The 23,275-nt window shown below is 28.9% G+C and overlaps 1 protein-coding gene and 1 long non-coding RNA gene across 11 annotated transcripts; one reads left to right on the plus strand and one right to left on the minus strand.

The window, feature by feature from the left end:
- Positions 1-17,210: 17,210 nt before the first annotated feature.
- LOC123201139 lies at positions 17,211-20,942 on the plus strand. 10 transcript variants are annotated; one of them, XR_006498723.1, is made up of 3 exons: positions 17,211-17,340; positions 17,658-18,877; positions 19,294-19,804. It is a non-coding gene; the product is annotated as an uncharacterized LOC123201139 (long non-coding RNA). The 10 variants fall into 10 exon arrangements; XR_006498722.1 differs by having other exon boundaries at positions 17,213-17,340; positions 17,647-18,877; XR_006498724.1 differs by adding an exon at positions 20,635-20,942 and having other exon boundaries at positions 17,227-18,877; positions 19,294-19,348.
- Positions 20,357-23,275, minus strand: LOC123201137 (G-type lectin S-receptor-like serine/threonine-protein kinase At4g03230). Its single transcript, XM_044616599.1, has 7 exons — positions 22,870-23,275; positions 22,413-22,526; positions 22,148-22,311; positions 21,679-21,889; positions 21,348-21,585; positions 20,952-21,105; positions 20,357-20,836 (listed from the first exon to the last, which is right to left on the minus strand). Exons 1-7 carry the CDS (start codon positions 23,261-23,263, stop codon positions 20,525-20,527), a joined length of 1,587 nt encoding a protein of 528 aa, XP_044472534.1. The 5' UTR covers positions 23,264-23,275; the 3' UTR covers positions 20,357-20,524.

Genomic DNA, 23,275 nt, shown 5'->3' on the forward strand with positions numbered 1-23,275 from the left:
TTTTGAGCAATTTTTTTATTATTGACAATTTACGGTATTTCAATATATAGAATTCAAATTTCAGTTCCATTTTTATCGATTTTTGTCATTTTATGATATATCAACTTGTACTTTTCAGATTTTCAAGCGATTTTTTTGTTTTTGCCATTCTGAGGTATTTCAATGTGTAGATTTCATATTTCAGTTCTGTTTTTTCTTTTTTCCAGTTTTAATCTTTCTATGTTATTCCAACATGGAGTTTTCGTATTTTAGCTCTGTTTCTTTTTTAATTTTTCATTTCCATATCTGTTTATATATCTATTTTTGATGAAATTCTTACAAACTTTCAAAATTTTTTGTAGGATACTTCTCATAAAAGAAAACAGGTCGAAGGTGATAGCAACAACACCCATGGTGGACATCTGGAAAGACTTTAGCCATTGTAGAGTATATAGCATGATGTCGATCCGAGATTATCGCCAACTCGAGGATGTCATGGATGCATTCTTTAACCTTCCTAAAAAACCAAACCAACATCATGATCTTCTTTTTTATTGACACCGAAACCAATGGGGTATATTTGGTTATTACCATCAAGGCCCACCATAAGGAATAAATGACCTAAATATTAACCTTTAAGGAAAATAGCATCAATGCAAATAATAGGTCAAAGATATTGTCTAAATACATAGACAAAACATCCTAATATCATGAAAAAATACTTAAATTGATGGTCATCGTCTGTTTCAATAACAGTTACGGTTCTCGGATTAGTATGCTATAAATTATAACAATAATATGGTAAGAGCATAAATGATTCTTTCAGTGAGCCCTTCAATGAATCTAAAGCCTAATTTTTTGCCCACCAAGCTTGTGAATATGAAATATCAATTTTATACTAGTCAGCGATGTCAACAATAATTTCTTTAGGCTAATAAATTTGATCAATCAACACAAATTTTGACCTCATTAATTGACCCAAAGCTCGAGCCCTAACTTGTCGATGATATAACATTATTTGATCGACTGAACATGTGTGGGTTTGATTCATTTTAATGATTTGGAAGACTTTATTGACTTTGGCTTTGGTTGCAGATATATACCAATGACATTTTTCATTATTACATTTAATCTTCCATCACCCCATGTTAGACTTCTTTACCCTGTATTGAAATCCTTTCTCTAGGGCAAATTGATTTACAACATCTTTCAAGTGTTGTTTGTTATGAAAAATATCACCAAGTTTTACAACATTCCCCTTTCGGATCGATCCTATACCATTTGATAATGTTGATAATTGTGGTAGAAAATCAGGAAGTCACCTAAATGGATCAGTGGGGACATTGTCAAAAAATGGCTCAGAATAATTTTCACCACCCAAAATAGGATCTTCAAGCTGTAAACTATTTATACCCCTTGTAACAGGTGACATATACTTAGATTCTGCTTCATCAAGAGGAATATGAGTCATGTCATCCCCCTTAAAGTCACTTCAGTCAGGAACCCTATCTTTCTCTCCATGAGCCCATGAGTTTGTAAATATACAATGCATCGTTACTGAAATTAATCAAGTCTTCCAAATCATATTTTTTTTCACTTCACTAATTTTTTTCTTCTTCTTCTTCTTATCCATCGACCGAGGTACATGTAATAAAAACAAGAATACATTCTTAGAAGTATTAAGACATATCAATAAGACCTTAGAATCTTCATCATTTTGGATCTATATGAGGCGGTCGAGCTCAATTTTTCTCGATTTTATAGATAGTTGAAAGTAGTTTTTAATTGGATCAAGACCACAATGCTCTTTCAAAAGTTGGATAAATCCCTCAAATGTTGTTCTAAAGGGAATTTTAATCAATTGTTTACATCCTCTAACATCTTTCATTGTGTTGTTATCACATTGAATCTAGTCTCCTTAGAAACGAACCGACGTATAACTAGCTATTTTAATTATCAATCCTACAATGACAAATTTTTGAAAAAAATTAAACATTTATAAGAAAAAATGCACAATAACCATTTATTGATATATATGTTACCTGTGATTTCTCAAAATGTCTTAACCTACTCATAACATGTCATTTAAAACTGTCTTAAGATGTTTAATATCAAAATACCCTCCAGATTTTTCTAACATTCCATTAACCCCCTATAATTATCTAACATTTCATATAACACTCTCACATGTTATCTTGTATGAAAATATATTTATCTACTTATAACATATCATTTAAAACCGTTTTACAATGTTTAATATTAAAAAACCCCCATATTTTTTTAACATTTCATTTAATCCCCTATAATTATCTAATATTTCATTTAATACCCTTGTATGTTGTCTTATATCTAAATGCATCTATCTATTCATAATATTTCATTTAAAAAGTTTTTACAATGTTTAATATCAAAAAATCCCCCATATTTTTACCCTCTATAATTATGTGACAATTCATATAACACCTTCATATGTTGTCTTATATAAAAATGTATCTATCAACTCTTAAAATATTATTTAAAACCGCCTTACAATGTTTAATGTCAAAATATACCCTACATTTTTTTGACATTCTAATTAACCCCTATAATTATCTAATATTTCATACAATACCGTAACATGTTGTCTTGTATGGAAATGCATCTATATACTCATAACTTATCATTTAAAACCATTTTACAATGTTTAATATAAAAAAACCCCCCATATTTTTCTAAAATTTATTTAACCCCTATAATTATCTAACATTTCATTTAACACCCTTGTATGTTGTCTTGTATCAAAATGCATCTATCTATTCCTAACATTTCATTTAAAATATTCTTACAATGTTTAATATAAAAATACCCCCATATTTTTCTAATGTTTCATTTACCCCCATAATTATCTAACATTTCATTTAACACCCTTCTATGTTGTCTTGTTTCAAAATGCATCTATCTATTCTTAACATGTTGTATAAATCCTTCATATATTATGTAATAACAAAATGCCCCCATATTTTTCTAACATTTCATTTAAACTCTAAATTACTATCAAATATCTAAATGCCCCCTTTATATGACATATGAACTAGATTTAACAAATAAAATTAAGTTTTGAGTTAAGATTCGTATAAATACATTTTTCTCAAGAATTTACTTTTTTCGACTTGAATTTAGAAACACGAACTTCTTCCTTCCAAATGAACCTGTAGTAATTGATATTGAGTAAAAATAAAAGTGAGAATGAGTGTTTAAGTGATATGAGAAGTGTATGTAATGAGAGTGAGTGTGAGAGGGTTTATATAGATGTAGTGAAGGGTAGTTTTGGTATTTTAAAAAATATTTAGGGTATTTTTGCTTAATGAAAGGGTAAAATGGGTATTTAATTTAATTTCTCTAATAATTAAATAAAATATTTAAGTAAAAATAATATGATTAATTATAATTGAACAAAATATAACTATATATAATCTGTAAAGATTTCAAATTCTTACTATATATGTGCAACATATAATTATAATATAAGACCTTGAAAAAACATGTTTATAATCTGACTAATCAAATTAAATTTTTACTACTTAATAACAAAATAAAATATTTAAATAAAAATAAAGAATAATATGAGTTATTATAATTATATAAAGTTACAATTATATGCAATCTGTTAAAGTAATATTTCTCCAAAATATTCGTATCGATTTGGATTATGTTAGGTTACTTTTGTGTAAACCTTAATACTATCTGATTTAATTTTGAGTCATGTCAGATTGACATGAAATGAATTTCATGTCGAAAAAATTCAACCCTAACCTAATATTTTTTGTGTCATGTTATGTTATGTTAAAAATTGTCAGCTCTAATCTAAATTAATAAATGTAGAAATGCTTTTAAGAACTTTAATATCCACAAGATAAAACCAAGTTAGTTGCCAATATGAATTCACATAAAAAATTCCAACAATTGTTAAAAAGCATGACTATATAGATAAACTCAAAACATATATAGAAAATGTTCATGTAAAAAAAATCACTATCTTCTTCTTTTTTACTTGATGAAGCTTTTGAGCTAGTGATGGTGATTCCCACAGGCTACAACTTTTGTTCAATGGCAATCTACAAAGAAATTCTCTTGGAAGGTGCAAATTGTTTAGCACGTTTTTGTCTTGATAAATTATTATCTATCACACACAAAACAACAAAAAATTCTCTCTACTAGTTTAAGAGAGATTTTTTCATTCAAATGGTTATAGGAAAGATCCAAGCTCTCAATATATTTGAGATTTGAGAATGTCATTGGGATTGATCCTATCAAATTATTTTTAGAAAAATTAAGAAAATGAATCTTGGTAAGATTTCCTATTATATAAGGAATTCCATCGGACAATTTATTGCATGAAAAATCAATTTTAGATAAAAATTTGAGGATTCTTCCTTTAAAAGACAATGATGCACTTTTCATTGTGATTTTTATAGATATTTCACTTCTCCTTTACAGCCATTTTGCACTACCATACAAACCTTCATCCTCAAATATAAAAGTTAAAGCTTTATCATTCCCATTCCTTTCCTAGAGGGTTGTAAAATATAAGCAAGAAGGAATTTCATCATGAATTTCTTTTTTCAGAAAGATCTAGCAAGCATAGCTCTACTTAATCACACAATTGAGTAGGTTATTCACCTTCAAGATTGTTGCTACTTAAGATCAAGTAACTTAAAGAAGAGAGTTTCCCAACCCAACTTGGAATTTTCACTTCTAAGATGTTATGACTAAGATCTAAGATCACCAAGGAAGAACTATTAATGTAGAAAGCATCTTCTAGTTGTCCTTGTAATTTATTTCTTGACAAGTGTAGTTGTTTGATACTTGAAGAGCTAAAACAAGATGGTAAAATTCTAGAGATATTGTTTTTTGAAATGTCAAAAATTTGAAGAAAATGATATTGACAAAGTTCCTTTGAAAATGGACCTTCAAATTGATTATTAGGCATCACAACACCAACTCAATATGACATATTTCCAAACCATCTTGGGATATTGCTCGAGAGACGGTTATCATTGAGAAACAATACTTCTAAAGATGAACAATTTAACAAGCTTTTTAGGATCTTTCCACTAAAATGATTTCCATCCAATTGTAACCATAATAATTTTATCAATTTCAAATTATTGGAGAAAATATGACCTTTCAAATTATTGTTTGATAGCCAAAGTATTTTTAGTGAGAGACAACCATGGCCAAGTGTTCAGGTGCTCCACCAGATAATTTATTGTTGGATAAAGTCCAAAATTCTCAATGGCATCATATCACTAAAAGAAGATGGAATATTACAATTTCTAGACATGTTTAAAGACATTTTGGTAGTTTTGCACCAATCTGCATTGGAATTTGACCATTGAAAAAATTGAAGGAGACATCTAATGTTTTCGTATGCATATGAGCCTCAAATGGTAATTGAAAATTTCCTAAAAGAAAACCATTAACTAGACAAAATTGGGCATTGTTATATAATAACCAATAAGGAAAATTTCCACTATGGTGAACTTCTCCCAAGTTAGTTTGTTGATAAAGAAATTCGGGATAAGTACCAATATTTCCATTACCGAACAAAGTTATGGAATTTTGGGGTGAAGGAATATGAAATAGTCTCAACATATAATAGGTTTTTTCACTCTTGAAATCTTTTAAGTTTGAAACGTTAAAAATTGGATGGAGTGAATTTGGGATTTGAAAGAGATTGTCTGAAATGTGAAGGACTTTGTTGGACACTAGGTCCTTAAGGGGAGATGGAGAGATGTTTTTAGTAATTTGATTCAATGAGATATTTAATTGTTGAATTAAAGTCAAATTTGTAAGACACAAAGGTTATGTACCCTTTAAATCATTGTAGTAAATATGCAACTCTTGCAAAAGGACCATCTCACACAAGCTTGAAATAAAACATGTCGTTTAATTATGATAATATAGAATGAAAAAAAATTGTAAATCTAATTTCCAATGACTATAATATCTTTTTTTGTCATTGTTCATTATTTCAATTTCTTCAATCAATACAAGTAATCATTGTGAACTCATCATGAATTGTGTAAATCATTTATTACTTTGATGGAATAGCAATCTTCAAGCTTAAAAAAGTCTTTTTGTATGTTTTAATACTTATAATTCCATTATATTCTCGTCATGTCTTTAAAATAAAGAAGTTTGATTTTAACTTCTAGTTAAAAATTATTTTGGATTGGGGAGTAGAGAGTACATGAGCAAATTACTAACCTTAATCATACAAAGTGCCATTGAGTCCATAATTAGACAATGATAATTTCTTAATAAAAGTTGTCTTTCCAAATATTTTGGAAAAGTTGTTGTTGAGAGTAGATTAGTTTATGAACGAACTTTCCAAAGTCTTGAAATTAGTTGGACCTACAGTATATTGACATGAATGTTGGTGATTTTTAGTTTGAAATATAAAAATTTAATAAAACCCATGCGCTCTGAAAATCATATTACATTTTGAAAAAAATAAATATAAATTAAGCTCAATTGGCAGAGTCTACCTAAATTTTTGTAGAATACTAAACAAAAGTGTTATTTTTAAAGATTAAATGAGGCGGACTCGAAAAGTAAAATGATTTCAATCCAATCCATTTTTGTTATGAGCCTTATGGCCAACATTTAAGGCTAACTGAAGGCTTGATTGATTTAATTATAAATATTTAATCTCATTTTCGGAATTCCATAAGATAAGAGATGTTATACTAAAGAGAGAAATATTTTTTCAATATGTATACAGATTAATATTTGATCTCAGTTTTTGACCATTTCATTTTCATATCTAACTTGAATTTAAAAAATTTTCTTTGTGTATAAAAAATTCATAGATAACTAATTAATGGGATAGGCTAACTAAAAGTGTTATTAGGTGTCTTCTATCCTAAAAGCTAGCTCAAAGTGTGAGATTTTCCCTCATATTTATATACCATTCACCTAACTTAATTCTCAGATGTGGTATACTTAATAATCCTCCTCTTATCACACACTAGATCATTGGTCTAACACTACTCACAATAAATCTGATACAAACCTCACATCAACTGTACCAAGAAGGGAGTAAACTGGTCAAACCTATTGTGCCTTTAAGGATGGACTTTTATCGAAGTTGAAGTTGGAATTTATGGATTGTTACCTCCCCATAAAACTTTGGATAGAATTATTCTTAAACCTAGTGATGGAGGCATCGTGGGAGCATCGAGCCATCAAGGAGATCCACTACAAATTCCGATTGAGCCAATTACGAGGACTAGAGCTAAGAAAGTGCAATAGGCCTTAGTAGGGCTCGGGGAGGGCTTAGAGACTAAAACTAGCTCACTCAAGGATGACTGGATGCTTGAAGGAGCCAACAGAGAGGTCAGCCTGATTCAGGCCAAAGCCCATGGAGAAATCTAATTTGAAACGCACAGATAGACTTTGAACTAATATAACTTTTGATCCGGGAGGAGTTACGGGGCCTGTAACCTATCAACATGAAGCTCGTTTCAAGCTCTATATCAACAACTAGCTTTGCCAATTGAATCCAATTTGTTTGCCTAAATAAAAGCCATTTTAGTGTGTATTATGCAGTTATATTTTACCAAATTTAGGATTTTCGGGTTTTTATGAATTTTGGTCTTTCTTATGATCGAGCTAGACTTTAATGAGTCCAATTGTCGTATTACACTTTAATTAGAATTTTGGGTAATTAATTAGGTAATGGGCTTGGGAAGTTTGGAAGTCTATTGCATCATGGGTAGTTTTACGGTTAAGTTGGCACTTTATAAACTTAATTTTTATCATGAATAAAGGATGTTTGGCCGACTTTTTAAACTTATCAACCTTTTAAACTTATCAAGATTGATGTGTGGCATTCACCATTAACGATACAAAGGTTCATTCAATTCCATATTGATTCAGATCAAGGGTCATCTAAGTGACGAAACTAATTTAATTCTAGGAAATATCTTCTTGAATGTCGGGTCTTGCATCATATCATCAAGGTTTGCGTCACCTAGGTCTAATACCACTTGTCACGTGGAAACCCAGAAATCAAATAATCAAAGCAACAACCAACCAATCGACGCATGAGCAAAAGAACACAAGGATTTTACGTGGAAAACCCAAAAAAGAGAAAAAGCATAGGTAGAGAATGACCAAACCAATCAACGCATCAGCAAAAAAACACAAGAATTTATGTGAAAAACCAAAAAAGGGAAAAACAATAAATAGAGAATGACCAAAACAATCAACACATAAGCTAAAGAACACAAGGATTTATGTGAAAAACCCAAAAACTAGAAAAACCACCACAAGCAGAGAATGATGATGAACTCAACGCCATTAAAATCAATGCTCTGGTATTACTTATTAGGCCTACCAAAAGAGTTATTGGGTCTCTCCTACTTTAAGAACTAGCTTAAGAAGTGAAACTTTAACTCATACTGATATGCACACACCCAACTTAATTCTCAACCAATGTGGGATACTTCACATAATTATCGAGAACTATATGAGGTATTTGATGCACAAATCAAAAAAAGAACCTAGGATTAAGTTTGAAACCATGTCTAGCTGAACTCGTCTTATATTATGAATAAATGTAAATAAAACTAACTTTGAATGACCTTGATAATGTGATAAGCCATTGAACTCACAAGATGCCATTGACAAATATTTCAAAGAAGTAGAAATTGCAACAACTTGTAGAAAACTTGTATGGAGTTTATAATTATCCAACATCAATTTTTCCAAACTAGTTATATTGTACAACCCTATTGAACATAGTGAAACATATTTAAAATTGTCAATGATTTTGTTTCAACATCATCTCATAACTTTAAATTATTTGTTACCTCAAGCAATCAATGTTGATCTAAAATTATTTTGTGAAAGATCAAATGTCCTTGAAGATGGGAATGACACCAATGTTGATAGGAAAAGGGTAGTCACATCAATGGTCTTGGTATCTCTTAGACTAAGGATGTTTAACTTCTTCAATCCTCTATAATTTGTAAGTTAAAATATTGAATTTATAATTCAGAATTTTCAATGTAATACCAAAAAAAAACTTTACAAAGGAATTTAACGTTTACTGAAGTTTCATTCATTTAATAAACAAGATTAAAATTCATTCTCATATATTAGAAATTAAAGAAAAAATGATATATATAGTTTTACGAATGGGAGTATAAAGATTTATGAAACACAATTTTTTCTTTTATAAAAAAAATATAGTGTTAACCTCAATAATTGCGATTAATGGTTTTGAAAATAAAAGAGGAAGGAAAAAATCTTGGGCTTAATGGTTTCTAGTCATTAACTTAAGTCTTTCTTTCATATAAATAAATATTTATTTTTAAAATTAAAAAAAAGAAAATTATACTCAAGAGTTCTAGTAATATTTATAGAACACAAAAAAATTATTTATTTAATTTATCCCACATTTCCAAGCTAGGTTTAATAGCTTATATAAACTCGGTTAAATAAAAATAAATTATTTTTCTTTTTAACATAAAATTGTTTGTTGAAATGTTTTTTTTCATCATTATCTGAATAATACCATATGTACAAACAAATCTTATTAATTTATTTATTTAATTCAATACAGTAACATATGAATGAGTAGTTTTAAAGTGAGAAAAAGTAAACAATTATATCATTAATTCACTTATTGTCATGTCTATATATATATATATATATATATATATATAATTATATATTTTTTTAATACGTATAGTATTTTTATTTTCATTACTTTTAGGGGGTATTTGGTTGAGGGTTAATAAAAATTATTATGATAATTTATCTTTTATCATTTATATTACTTTATTTGATTTATAAGTAATAAAATATTCTGGTAATTTTCTACTATCAATGGTAACGTGATAGGTAATATAAGAAGTAATCTGATTATCACATTTATCTTAGGTATTAAAAAATTATCAAGATAATTATTAATTTATTATAACTATATTATTATTTATTAATTTTTGTAGCATTTTTAATTAATATAAAAAATAATATAAAAAATATTTATGAATAATTATATCAAAGAACATTTAAGTAAAATAATATATTAGTATTTTTTTTACCTCTAACCAAATACAATAATTATTTATACCTATCAATTTCTATTCAATTTTATCAAATATAATAATAATTGATAGTTAAGAATCCTCAAATAAATCTTCCAATTTTGATAACAAAATATTAGCCAAACCAAATGCCCCCTTAAAGTTGATATATTGATGAATCCTACTTTGCCTCATGCCACTTCCTCTAAATTTTCCAAGAAATATAATTCTAAGGATAAATGAAATAGAATTAATTAGTAAAAAATTATTATAAGAAGACACAAGGAATTTTATCATACTTACCTTGAATATCGATAATTTCATTCAAATTATTTCCCTCTAGATACAAATATTTTAATGAGGAAAGACCTACTAGAGATGATAAGGCATTATTATTGAATTTGTTATAACTTAAATCTAGTAGCTCCAAGTTTGTCAACCTTGATAACTTCTCAAAACCTACAAATATTCAAACATTTTTAGTCATATAATGTATCACAAAATTATTATTATAAATTGGAAAGTCATAAATTTTTTTTTGAAGTCCGTGTATAATTTTTTTGTCAGTAATAATAAATCATTTTATTAAATCATATGATATTAGGAAGGTGCAAAGAAATTTATAGGAAACTAAATATGATTGTGCATCTAGAAATAATAAAGCTAAAGAGAGAACCCACTTAAAATTTTATAGTTTTTGGCTAAAACATGAAAGATTCCTCTGATGGTCTAGGAAGCTTGGAAGAAAGAAGTAAATGGTAGTCCCAGGTCCACTTCCTCTAAAATTGAAATGAAAACGAAATTATAAATGCAAAAAATGATTGTTTGTGATTTTAGAGAGTTTTAGAATAAGAGTTGATGCAAGAGTATGAGATTGAGAATAATGAAAGATTGAGAGATTAAGAGTGTAAATGTGAGTGTATATGAAATTTGGAAAAGGGAAGGGGGTTTAAATAGGAAATTTGACATGAAAAAAAAATAAATTAAAAATATTTTTTAATTTTGCCAAACGACGACTGGTATTTTGCCAAAATTTTAATTTTATTTATTTATTAAGTTTAGCGAACAGTGCACAAGCTTGGTTAGGCCAGCTCGAAGACCTACAGGCTTGGCACAACCCGTTATAGTAGTAGGTTTACCCTTTTAGGCTAGGTCATTTTTTAATGCTTTGGGCCAAACCGCTGGCCGACTTGACCTATTTGTCATGTCTGTGTAGGCATCATGGCAACCTATAAATGGTGGGGCTTCTTATAATCATAGTTATTAGTATCTTACGATATACGATACAAATAAAAATAATATGTGTCATAACGTATATTGAATTAATATGATACAGTAGATGTATTATATGATACGATACATATTTTATGATGAGATACATATTATCGATATAGATTGATATACATTTTTAGAGAAAATGATTTTTTCATAAAGGTGTATATAAAAAATTTTAAATTTTCAAAAGTATTTGTAATATTTTTGAAATGATGATATGTCAATTTAAATTTTTTATTATTTTTTTTTTTTTCAAAATTGTATCCTAGGATACAATATACGATATGAAAAATTAAGTTTTTAGTACACGATTTGACTATCATTTTTGTAACAACATGAGTAAGCTGATTGATAAACTCTTTGCCAAACATACAAAAGTTACAAGTTAGATTTATGAAGAAGCAAAGCTATTTCGGCTATTAGTAGTCCAATTTTAGCGTTTTCATCAATTTCCCATTAGCATGATTTTGGAAGGACAGAAGGGGCATATTTACTTATTTAACCATATATCAAGAAAAGCATTACTCTCGTGTGCTCCCTCTAAACTTTCTAAAACATCTTTGCTTGCTACACGTGCATGCATTACTTTTCTTTTTTATTTTTATTTGATTAAGCATTCTTTGTCCTTCCAAGTAGGGCTAGATTTGAATCGAGTTTATTTAAGTTTGGCTTGAACAAGCCTAAAATGAGCCACACAGGAACGAGTCCAAGCCCAAACCTAAGCTTTATGCATGTGAATAAATGAGCTCAAGCCTGAGCCTAGAACCTAGAGGCTCGACTCAACTCGTGAGCCATATTAGCTCGCCCAATGGTGACATTTTAACTTTTATTAATAATTTTTAGTCAAAGTCCCTACTGAGAACTTCTTCTTCTTCTTTTATTAACAATCTTTAGTTATAGTCGGTGAGAAGTAAAAAAACTTTCAAAACTCACCAATCTTCTTCAGCTTTCACACATGTCTTCTTCTTTCAAACCTCCTACAATTCTCCTCTTCTTTTAACTTTTACAAAACCTCATCAGTCTCCGTCTCCATCAGACCATCGATGACATCAAAATCCAGTTGACTCCATCTAACTTTCAAGGTCAAGCACTTCGTTAGTTCTCCAGTCACAAATCATCTCTACTTTCGGCTTTCACGTTTGAAGGCAATGACTTCGGCTGTTCAAAGACAACAACACAAGGACATAACAATTACCAAGTTTATTGTTTGTTATTTGTTTACTTGCATTTGTTTATTTATTGCTAGAATTGATTGAACCCTAATTTTGGAATTAGGGATTGTAATTTTAGAATTAACCAACCTCAAAAATCTGTGTTAGCTCTTATTGATTTGATTTCAGCTTGTAATTTTGATATTTAATTTCAGCTTGTTGACTATGTGTTACATATCCAAGTTTGTTATATCCAGTACATCCAGGTTTTTACACGAATGTTAGCTTTTATTGATTTGATTTGTATGTTTTGTAAATATAAATGATATGAAATCAAGGATGTGAAATAGAGGGAGGGTCTAATCAAAATCTTACAGTTTGCAATACATTAGAAGTTGATTATGTTTTATTCCAATGTCTACTTTCTCTTCCAATGACATATTTCACAGGCCAACAAACACACATTCCTGTTGCCCGCTTTCATTCATTTGTATTTTGTATTAATAGTGTTTAATAGTATCCAATTTTCAATTGTTCTTGTTTTTATAAAATAAAATTTGGTACTAGACATAATTTTTTCCTATTGCCCTCTTTCATTCATTTATCACTTGCCATACTAGGTTAAAGACATGACTTGTATGCTTGAAGATGCAATTGAAGATGCTAAGTAGTTTCTGTTGTTCTAGATTTTGGAGCTGCGCTTGGCTTGTATTTGTGTTTTGGAGTTGTTTTGGATTTAATTGATTGTGATGAACAAAAAATCTAGGGTACAATAGAAGTTATGGATGATATGTTAAGCTGCATTAGTAGTCTAATGTGTTTTGGATTTAAATGATTCTAATTTGTATGCTTTTGGATGACTTTCAAGAAAGGGAATTGAAATTGTGTTATGTGTTATTATAAGTACTTTGACTTCATAATATATGTTCCATATTCTGTATCATGAGTAATTCTATTACTTTTTATTGTTTTTTTAGTTGTTTAATGAATTTTGATTAAAATAATGACATTTATGCATTTTTAGTTTATTTGATGAGTTATCATAACTCAATTTTGTTTTAGATTATTTAAAATAACAAATAAAGGCGCATAAGCTTTGAACAGTAGACTTATAGCTCACCAAACTCAGTTAGGCTTGGGGTTGTTGAGCCTATCAAAACCAAGCTCATGAGCTCGAGTTCGAGCCATCATTAGCTCAGCTCGAGCTCGCTTAACCATTTATCAAGTTGAGCTCGATTTAGTTCGAATCCAACCCTACTTTCAAGTTCCAAACAATTAATTCAATCTTTTAGTATTCTAATAACAACATCACCAGAGAAGAGACACCAATGAGATCCATGCCACAGAAGTGTGAAGCCTTCCCTTCATTGATTAAAAGACTAAACAAATATATCAGGCTCAACCAATCAGGCCCATAACTAGATTAGAAGCGCAGACATATTTTCAGCGGGGAAATATTCAGTAAAAGCTAGCAATTTTCCAGGTTGATGAATATATATATATATATATATATATATATATATATATCTTAAAAGTAAAATGTAATACCAAATTTATGTGTTTGATAATATAGGAGTTGATCAAAGGACACCGATACACATCAGTTACCACATAAAGCTTTCTTGCAGAAAAGTGCAGCATCCCAAAGTTCAAGTTTCAGAAAGGATAAAAATCCAAAGCAACTCAAAGCTTCTTTTAGAAATTCTTTGCTCATGTAAAGGTTCCGGGAAAAGGATAGCATATTAATCCTATATAAACCAAACAATAAATTTATGTATATATACTTTTGAGTATATAGTTGATGTATCATTATTTGACTAAGTAATTTTAAATTAAATATAAATTAATATCTAATCACACGAAGATACATTAATTATGTATTTAAAAATATGTATATATAACATTGCTCTTAATCAAATCTTATGAAAAGTGAAATGAAACTATAAGTTCGGTCTATCCACCAGGCAATACTCTATGAAAACTAGGCACTTGTTCAAGTTGGTTGTTACTTGTAGTAAAAGCAATGAATTATTTATGGAATATATTGTTTCAAAACTCATACAGAGACCTTTTAATGCTACTATATGGTCAAAACTTCCACCAAAAGAAGTTTCCATGCTACAAAGCCAACAAAGTTCCAAATAGACAGCTCTCAAAAGTAACTTGATTGACAAGTAGGGGTGTATACAGTCCAGTGTAGTGTAGTTTGAGAGCTTTTCTAAATTAAACCGAAAAAAATGATTTAAAAATTTTTCAAACTAAACCCACCTATTTTAGATTTCAAGCTAAACTAAAAAATATGGTTTAGCTCGGTTTGGATTACGGTTTAAACTATAGTTATCAGTATAAATACGTATCTTATCCTATGATACAATACAATACAGATAGAAAATGATACGTATCATAAAGTGTATCAAATTAATATGATACAGCTGATGCATTCTATAATACAATATGTATCTTATAATATAATATATATTATCATTATAAATTGATAAACTTTTTTAGATAAAATAATAATGTATTAGGGGTCTATATGAAAAAATTTAAAATGTTAATTATGTTCATGATATTTTTCAAAATAATGACGTGTCAATTATAATATTTTATAAGTATTTTATTATTTCAATTTTTAAAAAACGTATTACACAATATGATATATGATATAGTAAATTAGGTTTTTGATATACGATACGATACACGATTGACTACCATAGTTTGAATATTTTAAAATCATTTATTTCTAAATATATACATCATTTACTAAAATTAATTGAATTATAGTTTTCTAAAACATAATACACAAGTATAAAATAAATATAAAATACACATATAAAGAAAATGAGAAAATAAATATGAAAAAACAAGTTGTACACTTAATTATTTATAAATATTGTTAATCATAGTTATATATATATATATATATAAAATACCGTTTACAAATTCGTTTAGTTTGAAAATCACTCAAATCGTAACCTAAATTGAAAAAAAAAAAGGGTTAATCAAATCATAATTTTTAAGTGGTTTAGTTTTGTTTTACAATTTAAATTGAATTATGGACACCTCTATTGAGCCTAGTTAGTAAATACGAAAATAGAAAAAAAGGGTATGCAAATTATGTGGGCATAATATAGTGAATAATGAAAAATATATTTGTCAAAAAAGACCCCTAAAATTTACATATAGGAAAAGTATGAAATGTGTATATAGGTGGTATAATACAGGATATCGTCAATAATACATTTCTAAAAATATAATAATATTATAATAATTTTAGTACTTTTCTCAAATTTCCCATTGAAAATTAATATAATAATTTAAATGTAAAATAATTAATTAATTATTAAACCTAATATAATATGATATGTAATCAAAATTCTTTGTACAATAAGTTGAGAAAAGTAAACAAATTAATTAGCTTGGATTTCAAACTTCATATCAAAGTGAGTCTTTATACAGACGATAGGGAGGAAAACACAAAATTAAAGATAAGAATTAAAAAAGAAATGTTGTTAGATTTTTTTTAATGACAGCGATATTTTCATAAATAATTGAAAATAAAAGAGATAATTTTGTACTTTAAATTTAGCCAAAAATTAAAAAATACGACAAACGTAAAATACAATGTATAATTCGCGTTTAATACGTTTTGGATTAAAAAATTCTTTTGAATGTGTTTAATATGCAAATTTACTAACTAGACTACTGACAAGAGTTGCGACATTCTCTTGCAAAACCCATAAGAGGGCAAGGGTTTGAGAACCCCTAACGTAAGAACAAAATAAAACTTTTGAATTATCCCTTACTCAGCCTAATTAGTCAGACCCAATATAGTAATTTGTGCCAACTTAGCATATTTAAAAAATTCTCCATACAAAACCATGTCTAATTACATTAATCTAAGACCATATACCTCCTAATCTTTTTTTTACAGAGAACTGTTTATGAAATCAAATTCCATTCCCACATAAACATGATCATTTATTCTTCCTAACAATTAAAAGGCAATTTTATCGATGAATCTAACCAACAAGCTACGGGCCCAAAAGATTAAAATTATAAATACAAGAAAAACAAGTGAAAATCAAATTAGAAATTCAGCTAAGACAAGTTTAAACTATACATTGCCTAAACCCTAAACCCTGCAAACATTTTTAAATACAAATGTTGTTTCTTATTATTATGAAAACATTTTCTCTGTTGGAGTGTCATCTCTCTCTTAACATTTTGGAAACACACCATTGTTTAACAATAATAGACATTATGGTAATTTATTATATTAAGGTTTTTTTTTTATACTCAGTTATATTTTGAATATTTGTGATCTATTAATATCGGGATCTATTAATTTATTTAAAGAGGTGTAAGATAAAATTGTAATATTATATAATAGTTTTTAAGTGAAAAAGAATAATGGTGGGAAACAGTATCATTGTTCAAGTTCATGCTAAATTCGAAAAAAAAACATCCTTTTATTTAAATAATTAATAAAATCATCCGTTCTATCCGTAAATTTGATTTGAATAAAATTATAAATTTGAATTATCTATTTAATTATAAATTGAAATTAAATAAAATTATAAATTTGAATAATTTATTTGAATCTATCATAAATAAATATTATTTAATTTAAATTTGATTAAATTTAAAAAATATTTAAAACATGCAATAAATTATTTGAAGGAACTGATCGATTCTACAGTTGAATCGATCAAATCAATTGAATTATAAATTAGTAAAATAACCGTTTCGATAATTGGCCCGACTTTAGGTTTGAAGGATACGAATGCCAGTACTACGAGCTCTCAGCAAATCTTTCCAGAAATGCAAGTCAGCTTCTCTTCTTTCCGATACAGGTGTTATCATACTCAAACACTCTTTATATCTAACTCAAATATCAATTTCTTGGTACTTCAATTTTACATATCAGAAGAAGGAAAAGGTTTTGGAAATAAAATCTGGCGTAGATGATGCTAAAGTTTTGGTACTGTATTTTAGTTGATTATTGTTATAACTTAAAATTTTATGTTTTTAGTTATAATTTGATGTTTGGTTTCGGAAAATGGGTTAAGGTCCATTATCCATTTCTATATTCAGTCGAATTACATATAGAGTTAGGGAACGATGTTGTATTTCATGAGTTCTTCTAAGCCTGTCCTCAGCTTATTGGCAGTCAATTTATAATCAGCTTCTAAGAAGCCGCCAAAGGAGATTCTCAAAACGTAACACTAGGTCTTGGAGATCACCCCGTGCTTATGAGCAAGCCAGTGAACAACCGTGTAGTCATCAACGTATAAAATTTTTGGGATTTTATTCGATTTTCGAAGCACAGACTGGTATATTATTGTGATTTTGGGATTTTATTCGATTCCATTCACTTCGCTCAGGTTCTTCCACTAATTTTTGCCACTCGTAATTTTTCCACAAATTTTTGCTCTTCGATAACTGTAAGAGGATTCTTTGCTCTCTGATTTTTAATTTGTTAATTCATTTATTCCTTATTTTGTTTGATTTGGTAATTAAATTGTCTGGTTGATTTTAATTTATTGGTTGATTGTTAGAATTGTTGGTATTATTGTTTGAATGTTGATTATTTGTGCATATTATGTGTTTGTAAAAATTGGTGTGAGATGCTTAATTGTTATTATGGTCTTGTCTTTCTTTGTTGATATTATCGAGTCTGAGAATCACAGCCATGGCAACAGGGGTTGGAATAAAATGCTGGAGTGGATAAAAAACACCAGGTAATGAAATTTCAAGAGCAAATGCATATGTGTTTCTCAAATAAATTGGAACATGTGAGGCTGGAGCTTCACATGATTTTTAAGCAATCGGTGAAGAAAAGGAGCCTTCACTTTATAATTGCTTGAGAAATAATAGGTATGATGAAACTTTTTGTTTATGGTGTCTTTTTGTTTGATATAGAAATTTGTGAGGTGGGAAGCCTACTCTGCCTTTACTTTTTTGCATGAAGTTTTACCCTTTATCTTTGTGAGCTATTTTTTCCTTGCAGCTCATATCTTAAAAAAATTGTTTATAATTGATTAAAATTTTGACAGTCTTATTCTGAACCACTTCTTTCCGTGCTCCTATTGAAGCTTCAGTTTTTGAAATTCTTAATTTTGAAATTATGGAGCTGTATGGAGTCAATATATTGAAGATGCCTTTTTCGTGGATGTCATATGGCAATTCATGCTTGATACTCAAATAAGTTTCTTTTCATTTGATTCGATGGGATTTGAAATTCCTTTGTCAAGCGCAATGTTGATGGAACTTCTGTGAGCGTTGCTGATGTACAGTGAAAAAGTTCAGGGATCCCACAGCCGTCTGAAAGCAATTCTACAGGTCAAAACAATTCAGTTCCACCACTTCAGCAAAATAAAACCATTCACTGTACGAAGAATGATGTTATATTGTAATTTGTTGTTTACTTAATCTTCTTAGTTAAAAAATTTGAAATTATGCCCAAGAGACCTCATTATTTTTTAAATAATGCCTGGTAGTGAAGAGAAAATAAAATTTTTCTATATATTTGTGTTAAGCTTTTGAATTGTTTCTTGTCATTATTGTTTTCCATTGCAATGTTTATTGATATGTTTGTCAATAGTTAAATTTATTGTTGCTTGATTTAAATTTATAAAATTATTTGGTCTAGTATTATGAATGTCTACTTGAGGCTCTTTTTAATGTACTAATTAAACTTGTCTGATCATTGATAATATTATCATGCTTAAATTTCTTTCTTTTTACTTCTTGCTTCTGTAACTCAATCATTGTATTGTTTTGCAATTTGGCTTTGTTGTTTTCAGGTAGAGGGTCTTGTTCTGGATCTTGATTCTATACAAACTGATATGAAACAACGAGGTGAGAACAGCTACATATTAACATATAATTTGTCATTGGAATATGATAAAAGGTGCATATCTAGAATGTGTATATTCTTTTTTTTGTTAGCATACTTTTTTTACATGAGTTTATTTCCTTTGCGGCTTTACAATAAGGTTATATATCTATATTCACATATTTATACAAACAAATATCTATACACATTATGGAATGTAAAAACTGATGAAAAATTTTGTTTGTTAGGTCATTACAGGGAGGAGAATCAATTGTTTAAATGATCTTTTAAGTTTTGAACCAGTGAAATGAATGTTCAAGCTCTACTTATTAATACTTCTTACAATTGACCATATTTTCTCACTTAGATCATTTTTCAACTGATTCAAGTATTATTGAATTTCTCCTTTTCACTCCTATTTGGATATGTCTTTTTGCCAAATTTACTTCTATCATCCATTAATAGTTTTCTCTTCTCTATATTTTCTATGTTGCTTAGTATGAATTGATTGATCATTTGGAACAAAATTTCATCAATTATTAGAGTTTACTAGGTTTGAGAGTTATATGTTTTTGTTTTTTATTAGACAAAATTTTAATTAAGCTATTGGATGTGTTTTAGAAAAACTTAAAATATCAATTATGTTTATGACATTGTGTAATTTTGTTATCTATAATAAAATGGTCGAAATTTGAATAAAAATATGTTTGTTTTATATTTAAGCAATAATTAAAATTATTATATATTTAATGACAATTTTAAATGTTATAAATAATTGTCACGATATCATCAAATTTTCTTGGCATTTATTTTGTGTTTATACTGATAATATAAATAACTGTTGATAAAACTTATAATAATACTGGATTTAACCGTATTTATCTATGTGTTGCAATATCCTAGTTGTCAAATGATGAAGAAGGGGGTAATTTATATACTAACCCAAATGCAATTGATTGCTGATACTTGTAATACTAGCTTATGATTCACCTGTTCTATCTGTGACATGATTCAAAAACGTACCAGACTTGTAACTAATTAATGTCATTTGTCAAAAACATAATGTATCAGAAAAAGTGGTCACAAAGTGTCTTATTTGTTCACACAGTGTATTGTCATCATAAACTGAAAGATTTGTCATCACAATTGGTTGGCCAAAAAATTGAAGTACAAATAAAGTTTTGAGTCTGACTTAACCTTTATCGTGGATGCATCTCAGTCATGGTCACATTATTTATTGTACAGTTGTCTGCCTGGTTTATTCCACTCGGATTGTCCACATCAATCTTCCTTTCAATGGAAAATGCAGGCTGTTTTGGCATCGGCAACGTCACTCCTTCGCTTGTTAACATAGAAATAACAACCGGCATTGTAGGTCTATCAATTGGATTGTGTTCAACACAAAGCAAGGCCAAGTTAATGCATTTCAGAACTTGGTCTTGACAGTATGAAACACTTAGTGTTGGATTCATTAGTTCCATGGCTACATCTTCCTTCCACAATTGCCATGCCTGTGTCACTCAGAACCATTAAAGTCTATTATTGAGATGCATGAATGATAATAATTGTGTAAATGCATGTTGGATTTAACACAAATTAAATTGCCACTCTACAACATGAACTTACATATCCAATGAGGTGGAGTGGTTGATCATTATAAAAGATATTGTTGTTGCTCCTGTAACCACTTATAATCTCTAAAACTAGAACACCGAAACTGAATACATCAGATTTATCTGAGAAAAGGCCACCTATAGCATACTCTGGAGCCATATAACCACTTGATAGGTTTCATTCATATGAGGAGAACAAACAGTTAGTATGTAACTAAATGAATGATCAAGTTTCAACAACTTTCCTTGTATTTGCTTTATGCACTCAATTGAGTATTCAAATGATATGTCATCATGTAATTAGGTATTTAATTCAATAACACTTAATCATACGATGACATGTTATTTGGATACCTAATTGGGTACTCAAAATTGGGTGTAAATAGCATTGTTCATCTTTATTACTCACCGTGTACCAGCAATTCTATTCGTATTTGCAACAGATCCAGTAGTAGTGAAAATCTTTGCCATACCAAAGTCAGAAATCTTAGGATTCATATTTGTGTCAAGTAATATATTGCTTGCTTTCAAATCTCTATGGATTATTTTGAGTCTTGAGTACTTGTGCAAATAAAGCAGCCCCTGAGCTATTTCACTAATGATGTTGAAACATTTGCTCCAATCAAACAACATCCTTTTAGATTCATCTGTTATAAAAATAAAACAAGTTCGAAAACGTCTCAACTTAATAATGAAGCAAAGAAGTTTCAATATTAAGTAAGAGAAATCTGCATATTAACCAAAAATATATGTGTCCAAGCTTTTATTCGGCATGTATTCGTAGACCAAAATTTTCTCTTTCCCTTGGATGCAAAAACCCAAGAGTCGCACCAGATTGGTGTGTTGTAATTTAGCCACTACTATTAGCTCATTCTTAAATTCCAATAGTCCTTGCTTGGATCTTCCAGACAGCCTCTTTACTGCTACCTCTTGTCCATCAGGCAACATACCCTAACATCATGATAAATGAGACATACTACATAAGAGCAATGCTATACATATACATTTTTAAGTGTACAATTAGTTATACAAATGATATGTCATTATAATTGAATATTATTTTATTTTTAATTTAAAATTACTTTACTATATAATGACATATTATTTATGTACACAATTGTGTATATATAGTTTTATTACTTGCATAATGTGCTAGAGATAAAAATCTATGTGGAAACAGTTTTTGTCATTTTAGGTCTATAAATTTACCTTGTAAACAGGTCCAAAACCACCCTCTCCAAGTTTATTTTGAGATGAAAAGTTATTTGTAGCAAGCATAATGCATGATACTCTATATACTTTCAAATTGGAGCCTTTCTTTCCATCAATCTCAAGCTCCTTTGCTTCACTCATTAAATCAAATAGAAACTTGGCTGTAATTTGGACATCAACACAGAAAAGGTTGATCAGCTTGGCATTCGATAAAAATAATAATAATATTTGCTTCTCATTGTTAATTCTAAATATGTATCACCTTCTAGTCGAAGTCTTCTCCATCTAATAAAGAAAAATATAGCCAAGACAAGTGTTATCATAAAGGCAGGAAATACAACAAGTGAAATCCCCATCCATTTCAATATTGTAGGATCTGCACTACCAAAACAGCGAAAAAAAATTTACCCGACAGGTAAGGATGGTGCTGGATCATTAAATTTAAATTAATCAGAGTGTAGAAATGCTTTTAGAACTTTAATATTGGCTAGTCAGAACTAGCTAGGCACTAATATTTAACAATTAAAACAAATAGCTTTTGTTATGATTAACCCATAGATGTTCATGTTTTGAGATTTGTTATAGCATCCATATTTTCACAAGAAAAAACCAAATTCGTTGTCAATATGGATTCACATAAAAAATCCTGAAAATTGCTAAAAGCACAACTATATAGAAAATGTTCATGTAAATAAAAAAACTATCATCTTCTTTATTACCTGATGAAGCTTTTGATGCCAATGATGGTGACTCCAACACGTTGCAACTTTTGTTCAATGGTAATCCACAAAGAAGAGGATTCCCATCATAACTATCCTCTTCAAACGTTACAAATTGTTTAGTTCTTTCAGGTGTTTGGCCAGATAAATTATTATATGCCACACTGAAAGTAGACAAACAGTATAACTCTACTAGTTTAGGAGGAATTTCTCCATTTAGATTGTTATAGGAAAGATCTAAGCTCTCAATTTGTTGAAGATTTGAGATTGTCATTGGGATTGATCCTCCCAAATTATTATGAGAAAGATTGAGAGCATACATCCTGGTAAGATTTCCTATTGTATGAGGAATTCCATCAGACAATTGATTGCATGAAAGATCAATTCCAGACATATATCGGAGGAT

The sequence above is a fragment of the Mangifera indica genome, chromosome 17 (genome assembly GCF_011075055.1).
Source record: "Mangifera indica cultivar Alphonso chromosome 17, CATAS_Mindica_2.1, whole genome shotgun sequence".
Taxonomy (NCBI): domain Eukaryota; kingdom Viridiplantae; phylum Streptophyta; class Magnoliopsida; order Sapindales; family Anacardiaceae; genus Mangifera; species Mangifera indica.